The 13,367-nt window shown below is 52.0% G+C and overlaps 1 protein-coding gene across 1 annotated transcript; it reads right to left on the reverse strand.

Annotated features, from left to right (window-relative positions):
- Window positions 1-235: 235 nt before the first annotated feature.
- PHGDH (phosphoglycerate dehydrogenase) lies at window positions 236-12,040 on the reverse strand. Its single transcript, XM_081195781.1, has 12 exons — window positions 11,892-12,040; window positions 8,310-8,461; window positions 6,928-6,993; window positions 6,213-6,267; window positions 6,001-6,099; window positions 5,688-5,820; window positions 4,836-4,984; window positions 3,863-4,015; window positions 3,187-3,319; window positions 1,758-1,885; window positions 1,128-1,350; window positions 236-464 (listed from the first exon to the last, which is right to left on the reverse strand). The coding sequence occupies exons 1-12, from the start codon at window positions 12,030-12,032 to the stop codon at window positions 316-318; spliced, it is 1,581 nt and encodes a 526-aa protein (XP_081051907.1). The 5' UTR covers window positions 12,033-12,040; the 3' UTR covers window positions 236-315.
- Between the last annotated feature and the right edge of the window lie 1,327 nt (window positions 12,041-13,367).

The raw sequence follows: 13,367 nt of genomic DNA on the forward strand, positions 1-13,367 counted from the left end.
TCAGTGCTCTGCTTTCCTTTGGACCCCCTCAGCGAGGCCGAAAGAGGGGTCTTCTCACCTGGGTAGTCCACACACATTGCCCAGGCCTGTGCTCTGGAGAAGTCACTTCAGGGCTGCTAATGCAGCGGTTTGACTTCACCCCTGGAGGTGCACTCCATTGTCTCTCAAGACAGACCGATATCAACAAAAATGTTACCCCTCGGCTCTTGTAGCTCAAGGATGCACCGGACAGCAGTTTTTGCAAATTCTTTTTATTGGAATGTGCAACATTTAATTAAGGAAACTTGCTGGCCCTGCCAGGTTTTGAACCACAGCTTAAATGGCAACCTGAACAGCTTCCGTCACGTGTCGCTTCAGCTCCTGGAGGTTTTGTAGGGCAGAAGACACACTCAGGACGTTCCATGCCTGCCCAGCCACGGTGCCGGAACGGTGGTATGACAACAGCTCTGCCTTCCCCAGCAGCCCTGCAAACAAAACAACATTGAGTCCATGCATCCTAGGAGACAAATATAGTGAGATCAGACTGCTCTGTTTGGCTAAAATGGCTTCTATTGGGGGAGGAATAAGATCTAACAAAACATTGGGGCTGCAGATAATGGGACACAGTCATGGCCGTATGCTGGGTAAGAGAACTTTTGCGCCCCTTAAGGAGTGCCCAGGTGTGGCCATCTTCCCGAGGAAGCCTGAGGGCGGCACAAACCTCTCCCTGGCAAAGAGAGACCACTTCTTCCCTTACCTGTCTACAGCTGCTCTCTGCACCTGCCCTTCCCTGCATCTGTTCCCCACCCTTGAGGTTTTCCTTGCTGGTGTCTTCACCCAACCATCCCCAGAGGTTTCCCATTTCCTGTTCATCCCACCCAGGATCCCTGCCTCCTCCTCTTCACCCCAATCCTTCCTCATCCGCGGGGCGTTAGAGCCCTCAGGCATGGGCACATGTCCTTCCAGGGTTGGAGCAGAAGCCCCTGGGCAGGGTGGCTGGCAGGAGAGGGGCAATCCCAGGCCTGACAAGCTCCGTCCCAGCAAAGCACTCTTCTGTCACACGGCCCCGGAGAGTGAGAGACAAGGGTTTCCCCGTGCCAATTGTTAGATTAGGGAGCTCTGACAGGGAAGAGGAGGCCTCTCCTTACCAAGGACGGTTGGCAACAGGCTGGCATCAGAGGTCTTGGCTCTGTAGAACAGCAGAGTGCCGGAGAGGGGAACATGCTGTTTGAAGACGGCTCCGCTGAGTTCATGCAGGACAGGAGTGCTGCCTTCCACAGACCCAACTAAGACATAGGGTGACTCTTGTGCAGAAAGTTGCAGCAGGGCCTCGTCACTACCCAGGGCTCTGCCACTGTGGGTTGTGGTGATCTGCAGGGGGAAATGGCAAAAGAGATGCAGAGCCTGTTCATTGCAGAGGAGATCTGCTTCCAGATTCCCTCTTTGGGGAACTCGAGGCGAGCTCAGCTCTTGCCCATCATGGAGCAAGAGAGAGAGGCAGGGGACAGCAAGGCCCCTGCTGAGAGGGCAAGTGTAAAATCTGCTCAATGGGCAGAAATTCAATATGTGAAACTGAGCCACATATCTGTGCTGAGGAAGCTGCACCAGTAGAGTTTCTGACTGTTTTGCAGCTGCAAAGATAAAAACCATGTCGGGGGGGGGGGGGACACCACCCTCTCCTGAGCAGACCAAAGGAAAGGCTCAAAGACCCCACTGCTACGTCGAGGCTCCCCAAGGAGCCGCCCTAGGGACCTGTCAGCGGAGGGCAACAGACGTACCTTCAGCCCAGATTCCTGTGCCAGGAGAAGCCCATTGACAAGGTTCGCGCCCTTCTGCACAGTTTCCTTAAGGAGGCCGATGGCCACAGCAGGGCTCAGGTAGCTGCCCGCCTTCTGCAAGGTTGCGCCTAGTGAGTGTGACAGGCATGGTCAGTTAATTTTAAAAGTGTCCTGCGTGTTTCCTGTCCTGTCCTCACCCTGCAACCAGAAGACGAGTCAATGAAGAGACCGGACCATCTGATCAAGGGCTGTGCCAGAACCAGACACCCCAATCAGCAGGACCCTGGGGCCTGACTTGCTTCTTGGCAGTATCTGTGAAAAGCAACACTGGGGCTGCTGCCTCCTCGTGTGCAAGCCTCTCACTAGCTCCCCTCCAGTGGGAATCGCGAGACAAAAGCCACCGGGTGGGCTAACAGCCCCCCAACCCCTTTACCTTTGCACAGGCCCCATACGGGCACCTTAAATAGCAGCGGAAAGGTTCCCTTGCTCAGCCCTCAGGCTGCTGTTAAAGGGTCAGCATCAGGGCCGGTAAACAAGCCCACAAGCCTCACTGCAGCAGCTGCAGCAGCAGCACATCAAGATCCCATTGCTTCTCCCCAACTGCAACACTGCAGCAACGGAGCACATGCTCATCGCTTCTGTGTGTTCATTAGTGCCACCCATGACAGACTGCTACCGGTTAGCGGCTCATGTTTCCTTAGCAGCAAGAGCAGAGGGGGCCGCAGGCAGTTAGGGGCAGGCCTCTCTCCACCAAGACCTTGTGGACTTGGCAGAAGAGCAGGGAGGCGGGAGAAGAGCAAGCGCACGCCCAAGGCAGCAGGGCCTGCGAGAGGCAAGTTGCAGGAGGACGAAGCAGCATGGCGAGGAGGCAGAAAGGCCAGAGGAGGAGACAAAGGAGCAGCTTTCAAGAGGGCTGCAGAACAACTGATATAGAGCATGGGGGGGGGGATCTGAGCCCCCCCCCCGAGGCTGGGCCTACAGCTCCCAGGACCCGTGCCGGCCGTGGGCCGCGTTGGCGTGGAGTTGGGAGTCTAACCAGAGGAAGGTTTCCCCAGCCTTGTGGTAGCTAAATAAGCAGGGCTCTGTGTCTTCTGCACCAGCACGTAAAGGAGGACCCGATACAGGATTCAGCTCCCTGAGAACCTTGGATGTTCCTACATATAGAAAAACAAGTTTGCACTCATCATGGTTGCAGCAATTGCCTTAAAAGTAAATGGTTCATGAGTGGCAAAACTCATTGATATGGGTTGCAAAATTCAACTGTTTTTCACACAGAATGAAGAAGGGGTTTTAAAGCACAAGAACACAGAACTCTGCACTAAGGAGAGGTGAGAGAGCAAAAGCAGAGGGGTAAATCGACTTAGGCATTTAAAAAATAAAACCCGACAGGATCTCCAGCCCAGTGCTGCTCCTGGATCTCTCCTCTCACCGTGAGTGACAACCTGAACGCCTCCATTCACTGGGTGGCTCAGTGCCTGCAGCACAGTCCCCAGGGCCCTGGCCAGGGCAATCCATGGTTTGGTATGAGGTGCGTATGCACTGTGGAGAGCTTGGCCATTGACCTGAGGGAAAGAAAAAACCTCTGCTCCATTTCTCCTGCTTGTACTGCTTGGGATCCAAGCCCCAATGACAACACTTTTAATGAAGGGCAGTGGTTCTCCTTCTGCCTTCCTGCAAACCTACCCAGGCATCCATCCAAAGACCTTGCCTGGGCTCAGTTCGACTGTTGCTATCATTTGCTAAGCAGTGATATTGGCAGTTGAAGAGTGCAAATGCTGAGCTTGCTGGGTCAAAGCGGGACACTTGCTTTGCAAAGAAGTTGAGCCAGACTGCCACGTGACACTTTGCAAGTCTGCCGAGTTGCACTGCAGAATATTTTGCTTCATCTAACAAGCTGGTCTTTAAACAAGCGTTGAGAAAACCAACATGCTCATGCTTTGCAGAACAGCTATTTTGCATCTTAAATTGCTAAAAAGCTCAAATTTTAGAAAACAAAAAAGAACAAAAACCCCCCAAAATAAACCACAGATTTAAACTAAAAACCATTTTTAAGATTAATTTTATAAATTGAAAAACAAGAAGAACAACTGAAGAGAAGGACTCACGGCGCCAACCAGTGCCCTGCCCTGGGCCCAGTCCACTATTTGCACTGCAATCTCCCTGCCACAGCGACTCTGAGCTTCTCTGGTGCTGGCACCCAAGTGGGGGCAGCAGATGACATTGGGGTGGTTTACCAAGGCCTTGTTCGTGGGTGGCTCCTGGAGGGGGAAGAAGAGCCGAGTTGGTTACTAAGACCTGCCTTGTAGCCACAAAGCATTTCGTACGGCTCCCTTGTCCAAGCTGATCTCTCGCGGACGGCCAGTGAAGGGGAACGTTGGGAGATTCAGGACAGACAAAAAGAAGTCCTTAACACAGCGCAGAGTTAAACTACGGCAATCGCTCCCACAGGAGACAGTGGTGGCCACCAATATGGAGGACTTTGGAAGAGGACGAGGCAAATTCCTGGAGGAGAGTAGCTATCAAGGGCTACCAGCCACGAGGCAGCCATGCTACTGAAGGCCAACGGCTGGCAACCACGGGAGCGGAGGGGGCTCTTGCGCTCCTCTTCTGCTGGCTGGCTTCCCACAGTCATATGGTTGGCCCCTGTGAGAACAGGATGCTGGGCAAGATGAGCCCCAGGCCGGATCCAGCAGCCACACTCTTCTGTTCTCACACCCTCAAGCCCAAGGCTGCAGAGATAGCCATCTTCTCTGGGAACCAAGGGAGGAGTCCTGGAGCCCTTTCATGCTTCCACATTCAGCAAAGTCCTAGCAAGGCTCAGGCGCTCACTCCAAAGGCTTCCCTCACCAGCAGCATTTCCTCCGCGAGCCTCTTTGGTGCGGCTGATCTGTGCCAGGGGAGCAGAAGGGCTGTCTGCTCTAAGGCAAGGCACTGGATGAGACCCTCTTGCCACAGGCTGGCATTCCAACAACCACACAAAAGCAAGACGGGCTCGTGTGCAGCCTGAGGCATTGAAAGAGATCCTGGTGGCAACCCAAGGAAAGCCAGGGAATGAAATCCAATGCCCAAGCACCTCACCTCTGTGAAGACATCTAGGGCTGCTCCCCCACACTGGCCAGACTGCAGGGCCCGCAAAAGGGCACCCTCATCCACAATGCCTCCTCGGGCGCAATTGATCACCTGGACCCCACGCCGGCACTGAGCAAAGGTGGCGTCATTCAGGAGCCCTGGAAAGGAGGCAGCCATCAAAACACAGGTGGCAACAGCTCCCACGCCACTCCAGCCGCAGCCAGCTTTCCTGAGGAGGGGGAGGGCAAAGCGAGCCCACCATCCCCTGGGCTGCTTTTGGGCTGCGCGTCTATGATTACCACACCCCCAAATGTAGATGGGTGCCATCCTGGAAATCAAGCTTTCAGTTTCATAAAGAAGGAAGCAGTTTTCTAATCCTAAAGTTGAAAAATTTGAAAAATGCATAGAGTGCCAGGAGACGTTTCTGACGCTTTCCTGCATATTAACTCTTTGCTCCTCTGCATGAGTAACAGGAACAGAATTATGAAAAACAAGCCATCAGGCAAACATCATTATTATTATGGCAGCAACAATATAGCTTTTCCCCTGCTGCCTTTCTGCACCAGCTGTATGTCTCCCACTTGAGGCGTTCCACTGACTTTTCTTTCTGGCAGCACCCTTCCTCCCTCACATCCATGATCCACCTTCTGCACTCCCATGCGAAGGCTGGGCTGCCTCTGCTGCTTCAGCCAACTTCCCACGCCCAAGCAAGTTGTGGGGGCTCCTCAGTCCCCCCCCCCCAGTCCTGCTGCCCCATTCGTGGTGGAACCAGGCAGCTTCCCAGTGAAGCACTCTGCAGGCACACAAGCAGCCCAGGACCCTGCAGGATCACCTCTGGCAGTCCCCAGGGGCACCCCTTACCTGTGGTGGAAGGCAGCAGAGGGGTGTGGACGGTGATGAAATCACACAGCGGCCAGACTTGTTCCAAAGGCAGCTGCTCAACTCCAAAAGCAGCAGATTCCTTGGGAGTGATGATGGGGTCGTAGCCTATGGTCTGAAGGCCAAGGCGGAGAGAGACCGAGAGCTCTTTAAGGTCGCTGAGATTCCCCACCCCATCTCAACACCCCCAGCATGGAAGAGAGGCACAGGGCCTCTTGAGAAGGCAATGGATCAGGGCCGCAGGATGTGCCTCCTCCAGACTACAAGTGGTCCCCCTCTGTAAGGGCATTCTTACCTTCATGCCAAAGGACTGCATCCGGACAGCCACTTCTCGTCCAATCCTGCCTAGGCCAAGAATGCCCAGTGTCTTCCCCTGAAGCTCCATCCCCATGAACTAAGGCAAAAAGCACACCTCCATGTGAGAAGATGGCAGGCCTTGCCTGCGCAGCGTCCTTCCTGCGCCCCAGCAGCGCAGCGGGAGATGGAGACCCCAACCCAGCCTCCTACCTTCTTTCGATCCCATTTCCCTTCCTTCATTGAAGCTGCAGCTTGTGGGATTTGCCTGAAATGAAAGACTCCAGTTTAGCAGGTTCCAACAAGGGCCCAAGCCACAGCAGAGGAGTCATCTGCATGTCTTCTTCTCTTGGACATGTTGGTGCGGAAGATTTAAGATTGTTTTGGTTGTGGGGGAAGCTCATTTTCCCAAAGGTAGGAATGGCCTGTGTCCAAAAGAGACACAGCTATGGAAATTTTCACAAGTGTGTTTGTGTTTTGTTTGTGTAACAAAACCTAACAGCTACTTCTTATGAGGCAAAGGAACTGCAGGAAGAGGACATTTGGAGTAGAACAGTGGCAGGGAATGGCTTCACCCTTTCCCTATTCTTCTAGAATCCACCTCCCAAAAACATCCCCTTTCCCAAACAGGGTTTCAGATGTATATGCGAGGGCCCGTTTCTGCATGGGAACGTGTAGCTTGAAGAGATGGGTTTCAGCAGAAAAATAACAGGAGGGAAGGGTGAGGCACCCCTCCAAAGCTGCTTTTCTGTGACAAGAAGGGGGATGCCCTAGTTCTATGGAGTATGTCTGCACAGATAGTGTGCAGCTCCATGTGAAACATGTCGTTGGGGGGAGCTACAGGTTCTTCTCAAACCCAAAGAGATGAGTGTGGTGCAGCTGGTGCTTCTGGAAGGCCTTGTTCTCTTCCCAGAGCCCCATCACCTACCTTGCCAGGCTCATGACCATGCCACACGTCAGCTCAGCCGCACTGAGGCTGTTGCCAGTCGGTGTGCTGAGGAGCAAAACAAAAGCAGAGGAAGTTGGGTGGAGCCCCTGGCAAAAAGCTTCAAGGCCCCCCAACTCTTTCACAATGAGAGCTGTGAACTCTGTGCCTGTTATTCTTCAGAGACAGCAAATACTCCCTGGCATCCCTCTTGTGTAGACCTTTAGGGCTCACCCACACCTGCCCACCAAGGCACAGGTCAGTACTCAAAAGCTCCGGGTCTGAGCACACACCCCCCACTCCCTGTGGACACATGAGACAACTTTCCTCCCAAGTTCTGCTTGTACAAATTTGGGCAAAGCTAGCAATGCATCTAAATCCCTCTAATGAGCATGATGTGTTATCACCTGAAATATTCCTCACAGGCAGAATAATACTTTGCTCCCTCTCCTCCTGTGGTGCAGTTAGGAGGAAGAAGCTGTTGCTTTAATTTTCAGTAAATTGCAATTACCCAATATAGCTGAACTGAGAAATATGATTAGTGTTAACTGTGGTTAAGGGAGACAAGTACAGCTCGCCCTCCCCCCTTGCCATGCCAAGGATCATTCAAAGTTACATGGCACTAGGGAGCACAGCTCAACCACAGGGGGAAATCCCTGTCCCTGGGACTGAATGTTCTGGCAGAGAGCCCAGCTCCAAACAAGCTGGAATGTTTGCAGAAGAGGGCAACCAAGATGATCAAGGGACTGGAAACCAAGCCATATGAGGAACGCTTGAGGGAGGTGGGTCTGTTTAGCCTGGAGGAGACTAAGAGGACACAGGATAGCCATCTCCAAATATCTAAAGGGCTGTCACATGAAAGATTAAACAAGCTTGTTTTCTGGTACTCCTTGGCAGTGGTGCCTGCTCTGTGGAGCACCCTTCTATCAGATGTCAGAGATTAACAATTATATGACTTTCCGAAGACATCTGAAGGCAGCCCTGTATTGGAAAGTTTTTAATGTTTGATGTTTCACTGTGTTTTTTATGAGATGATGGAAGCTATCTAGACTAGCTGGGGCAACCCAGTCATAGGGGTGAGGTATAAGTATTATTATTATTATTATTATTAGTTCAACAGTGGAACAGACACCCTCAGGAGGCGGTGGACTCCCCTTCCTTGGAGCGTCACAGGCTGCTTCATGAGATTCCCGCATTGCAGAGAGTTGGACTAATGACCCTTCGAACCCTACAAATTTACGATTCTATGAACTACGTTGTGCGTGTGTGACTATGTGGGGGTCTTGAACTAATAGGTTGTTGGCCTCCACCTTCTTTGGACACCCTTCCTGCCAGGCTTCCTCTGATCTTGTGACACCCCTGCGCCCATGTGAGAAGCGGCTTACTTCATGACCAGGATTCCTTTCCTCGTAGCGGCATCAACATCCACATTGTCCACGCCAGTCCCGGCTCTACCAATGACCTGCAGCTTCTCAGCAGCATTGATGACCTCTGCAGTCACTTTGGTGGCAGATCGCACAATGAGCCCATCGCAGTCCTAAAGAAATCACAGCAGGAGTGAGCAAAGGGCTGCCTGGAGAACCGGAAGCCAGCAGGGAGGCTGGCGGAGGAACAGAGCTTAAAAAATTGAAACCATTGGCCAAGGCAACAAATATTTTGCACCAATAGCCAAATTCTCTAAGGTGCATGAATGACGTATTACGGTATGCAAATTCAGAAATTTGAATGCCATGCTTTAATTTATGCAAACGTAGCTACTAGGGTAGGACTATTATCTGGGGGTTTGACTCTGAAATGTCTGAAGGCCAAGGGAGGCAGGATTAGACCACGCTAGGTGCAGAACTGAGGTAAATAATGGCTCTTGATAGGTACATCTGTGGATATAATATGCCAGCAGTTCCTCAGCTCAGTCTCCAGCCATACAGCCCCTTGTGAGAGAGAGAATGGGAAGAGACGCACAGAAGTGTTACCAGGGTTGCGCTATGAGCAATGAGTCAGCAAAAGTCAAGTTGGGCACTATGGCACCACGGGCACAAAATCTCCCAAAGAAGTCCCACCTTTAGGTAACAGTAGCAGGTCATCTGGGATCTCTCTCCTGCAGTAGACCTGGGGGAAGAAGCTGTTCTACCATGATCAGGTGAGGCCTGGCTTTGAGGGCTCCATGCCAAGCGGGTACCCCAGCATCTGTCCCCAAATGCAGCCGAGCTAAGGCAGAAAGTCAAAAGTGCAGCCAAAATATGGCCAGAGAAACCCAAAATGCAAATTCCAGGTGCTCTGCAATGACTGTCACGCAGGCTGCATGGGATGGCTGGCCTCTGATGGCTGCCCAGATACTTCAGCAACTGGCTGCCTATCCACAGGGCTCAGCCAAGAGTCCATTGAACCAGGGTCTGTGCCCTCAGCCTGGCTCAATTCAGGGTGCTGGCTTTGATTTTGAGAGGCTTTAACCCTCTGAACCCAAGGGAAAAGCCTCCTCCCTTGGGCCCCTTGACAGATCGTCAAGTTCACTCACAAGACCATCTGGGAGCTACTTTCAGCCACAAAGGATGGGCACAATAGTGCCACATAAGGCTGCCCATTCCACAAGGGCAGAATCTCGCCATTCAGCTGGGATGGCTTTCAGTGGCATGGAGTATAGACAGTGTGCACAGACACACACATGTACAAATGCACTGTTGTTTGGCTTTTGCAATTTATGTTGCAAAGAAGAACATTGTCACCCTCCTCACCAGAAAATGCTGGAATAGGGATGAGGAAGGTGTTTTCAGCCAATGTGGCTCAAGGCAGAAAGTGCTGAACGCTGACACATCAAGAGGAAAGTTAATCAAATTCTCTGCTATTAGTCTTTCAAATTCAGAGGTGTGCTGTAAAATCAGACAGGTGGAGGCAAGTTTCATTCCCGTTCCACAAGAACTGAGGCTAAACCAAGCAGATATTCTGCACCTTCGGCTGTTATAAACAAGCACAAAAAACTGGGAGAGGCAGCATTTCTTTAGCGCCAGCCAGCCACATTTTAACAAAACAGCAGTTTTCCATGGTGGAATATTTTCCAGTGGTTCTCCCACAAAGCCCCTCCCTGTGAGAAATGGGAATGGGAGATTGTCTATAAATAAAGCTAAGGACCATGAAAGAGGAAAAGGCAGAGAAGCGATCAACCTGAAAACACTTTTGCCCTTCCCTAACATCTGTGGTAGGGCAACAGTGAAATATAAGGAACAAGGGGTGCAACCCTATGTGATATGTTCTCCTCCAGTCCCACGGAAATGAAGGTGAGCTCCCCAAGGAAGGGGGCTTCCTGAATGAGTCCCCCCTGCATACTTTCACTTGCTCTAAATTGGTTGAGATCTGGTATATGTAGGCATCAAAACTTATAAATATCTCAAAATAGGAAAAGAAAATGAAGGCAATGAAAAATGCAAGCATCCTAATTTCAGCATGTCTGAGGAGTTGTGTGCTTGGATAAACTACCCGAACAATTACAATTTTTGCTTTAGAGTTGTTTGGTATTTTATCCATGATGTCAAAAACTTCACACACCAAGTTTTAACTGTTCGATATCAAAATGTCTCTGCTTTTTCTTTTCTTTTTTTGAAATCATTTTTATTGATTTTACAAAATAAACTCACATTTACCACATTTAAATTTTAAAATAAAACAAGAGTCTTCCAAATCTTAGGACTCCCCTCCTCCCCTCTGTGGATCCTTGTGCTATGGATGGGATCCGTTCTGGAGGCCTGCCCATAACATGGAACTGACGCAAGCCGAAGCGCCACCATCTGCGCACACGCACGGCACCATTTAGCACTTCTGTGCATGCGCGAGCAGCAAAACCCAGAAGTAGCCCATTTCTGTACTTCCGGGTTGTCGTGGGATGCAACACGAAAACACGTAACCTGGACGCAACATGAGGTATGACTGTAAAGTGGTACCTCGCGTTAAGAACTTAATTCGTTCTGGAGGTCCGTTCTTAACCTGAAACTGTTCTCAACCTGAAGCACCACTTTAGCTAATGGGGCCTCCTGCTGCTGCCACGCTGCCAGAGCACGATTTCTGTTCTCATCCTGAAGCAAGGTTCTTAACCTGAAGCACTATTTCTGGGTTAACGGAGTGTGTAACCTGAAGCGCATGTAACCCGAGGTACCACTGTATATCTAAATCAACTGCACATTATACTTTTTCCACATTATGGTCCTCCAAAATATCCAAAGTCTTTGTAATGTTGCAAGAGTGACTAAAAGCTTGCCAAAGAGCTCTTTTAAGTGTAGTCTGTATTTGTCCCGTTCCCTATGGAAGTTTTCTCCTCTGTCCATCGCTTTCCCCATTCTAAAGGTCTCTTCTCCCCTGTTTGAGGGAGCTGGTGCTCTGAGCTACACTGGACTGGAGAGTTGTAGCCAGGAGGAAAGCGGGCCCACACCAGGAATGTTGAAGAAGAGATGGGTCAATGCCAACTCTTCCATTTCCTGGGGTTGCCAGCGCTTGTTCTGCCTTGCCCAGCTAATGAGGGAGCAAGGCATTCTTAGCGCCTGGTGCTCCCTGTCTCAGGCTTGGAAGAGGATCTGAAAAGCCCAACCGTTTCCAGAGTTATCAAAGTGCCTTGACGGCATGTGGGTCACTGCAGAACCTTGCTTCCTTCCAATACAGGTTTGCCATATTTTGAAGACATTTGCCGACTTCTGCTTTTAACTATGGATCACTAGGAGGATTCTCATTTTACATACCCATGAAAAGGAGGACGTGTCCTGCAAAAGGAGGGGCAACCCTGAGATGCTAACGTGATAAACTTCTTTCCAAACCCCTGGTCGCCCTTCTTTCCTCCGAGCAGGCGCCCTGCCTTGCCCCTTCCAGCTCTGGAGATGCGCCGGGCAGCTCGGGGACTGGGGGCTCCGCTTCCCGGGGCTGCCCTCGGACCTCCCCCCGCCGCGCGCTCTGCAGGAGCGGGGCCAAGGCGCCCCTACCCCGGGGCTCACCCGGATCTCGGCCAGCAGCTCCTCGGGGCTGAGCCCGGCCTTCTCCGCCACGCCGACGCCGGCCTCGCGCAACAGCCGCGGGCACGACGGGTCCAGGCTGTCGCTGAGCAGCACCTTCCGCAGCGCGCCGCCCGACGCCATGGTCCGCTCGCCGCCGGAGAAGGCGAGGCTCCGCCGCGCGCCCTAAAGACGCCTCTCGCCGCCGCCGCCGCCGCCGCCGCCCCATTGGAGCAGGCCGGCCCCGCCCCGCCGCGCCCCTCCGGCCAGGGGCTCGGCCTCCCTCGGCCGCCTTGGGTCGCTCCGGCTACTGACTGTCTGATAAATGGGGGGATCCATCAGATCGCGCCGCAGGAGCCGCGGGGTTTGCACAAAGCGCAGCTTCCTGCAGCGGACACGCCGGGCTCCCTGCAATCCGCGCGCCACGCCGGGACTCCCCGCAGGCTTTGACCCCCGAGGGGTCTCTCCGGATGTTCCCATCAGCTCCGGGCAGCTTGGCCAACGGTCGGGAATGATGGGAGTTGGAGTCCTGCAACACCTGGAGGGCTCGTGCCATAACTGGTTGCCCCTTCCTTGGTGTTCTGCTTAGAAATGCTGAACTCCTATCTGATGTGAAACCAACTTGGCCACTTGGGCTGCAAGACGGGCAGAGAATTCCTGCTTAAATATATGGTACAAACTGAGCTTGGTAAGGTGCACTCAATTTAAAATGCCTGATTGATAAGTCCCTTATCCAAGCAAACTATACTTTGCCTTCATCTGGGACCCAGGAAAAGTTGTCGGATTCTCTTCGCAACTCATAGAATCATAGAGTTGGAAGAGACCACAAGGGCCATCGAGTCCAACCCCCTGCCAAGCAGGAAACACCATCAGAGCACTCCTGACATATGGTTGTCAAGCCCCTGCTTAAAGACCTCCAAAGAAGGGGAGACTCCACCACACTCCTTGGCAGCAACTTCCACTGTCGAACAGCTCTTACTGTCAGGAAGTTCTTCCTAATGTTTAGGTGGAATCTTCTTTCTTGTAGCTTGGATCCATTGCTCCGTGTCCGCTTCTCTGGAGCAGCAGAAAACAACCTTTCTCCCTCCTCTATGTGACATCCTTTTATATATTTGAACATGGCTATCATATCACCCATTAACCTCCTCTTCTCCAGGCTAAACATGCCCACCTCCCTTAGCCGTTCCTCATAAGGCATCGTTTCCAGGCCTTTGACCATTTTGGTTGCCCTCCTCTGGACACGTTCCAGTTTGTCAGTGTCCTTCTTGAACTGTGGTGCCCAGAACTGGACACAGTACTCCAGGTGAGGTCTGACCAGAGCAGAATACAGTGGCACTATTACTTCCCTTGATCTAGATGCTATACTCCTATTGATGCAGCCCAGAATTGCATTGGCTTTTTTAGCTGCCGCGTCACACTGTTGGCTCATGTCAAGTTTGTGGTCAACCAAGACTCCTAGATCCTTTTCACATGTACTGC

Source organism: Podarcis bocagei, assembly GCF_964188305.1.
Source record: "Podarcis bocagei genome assembly, chromosome: 5".
Lineage (NCBI taxonomy): Eukaryota > Metazoa > Chordata > Lepidosauria > Squamata > Lacertidae > Podarcis > Podarcis bocagei.

Bases quoted from the DNA above. Each gene is read 5' to 3' on its own strand.
- PHGDH (XM_081195781.1), bottom strand. From the start codon at position 12,032: ATGGCGTCGGGCGGCGCGCTGCGGAAGGTGCTGCTCAGCGACAGCCTG. The intron at 6,268-6,927 runs GTAGGTGATGGG...CTTTCATTTCAG, and splicing joins ATGGTCATGAGCCTGGCAAG to GCAAATCCCACAAGCTGCAG. The intron at 4,016-4,835 runs GTGAGGTGCTTG...TTCCCCCTCCAG, and splicing joins CCCTAGATGTCTTCACAGAG to GAGCCACCCACGAACAAGGC.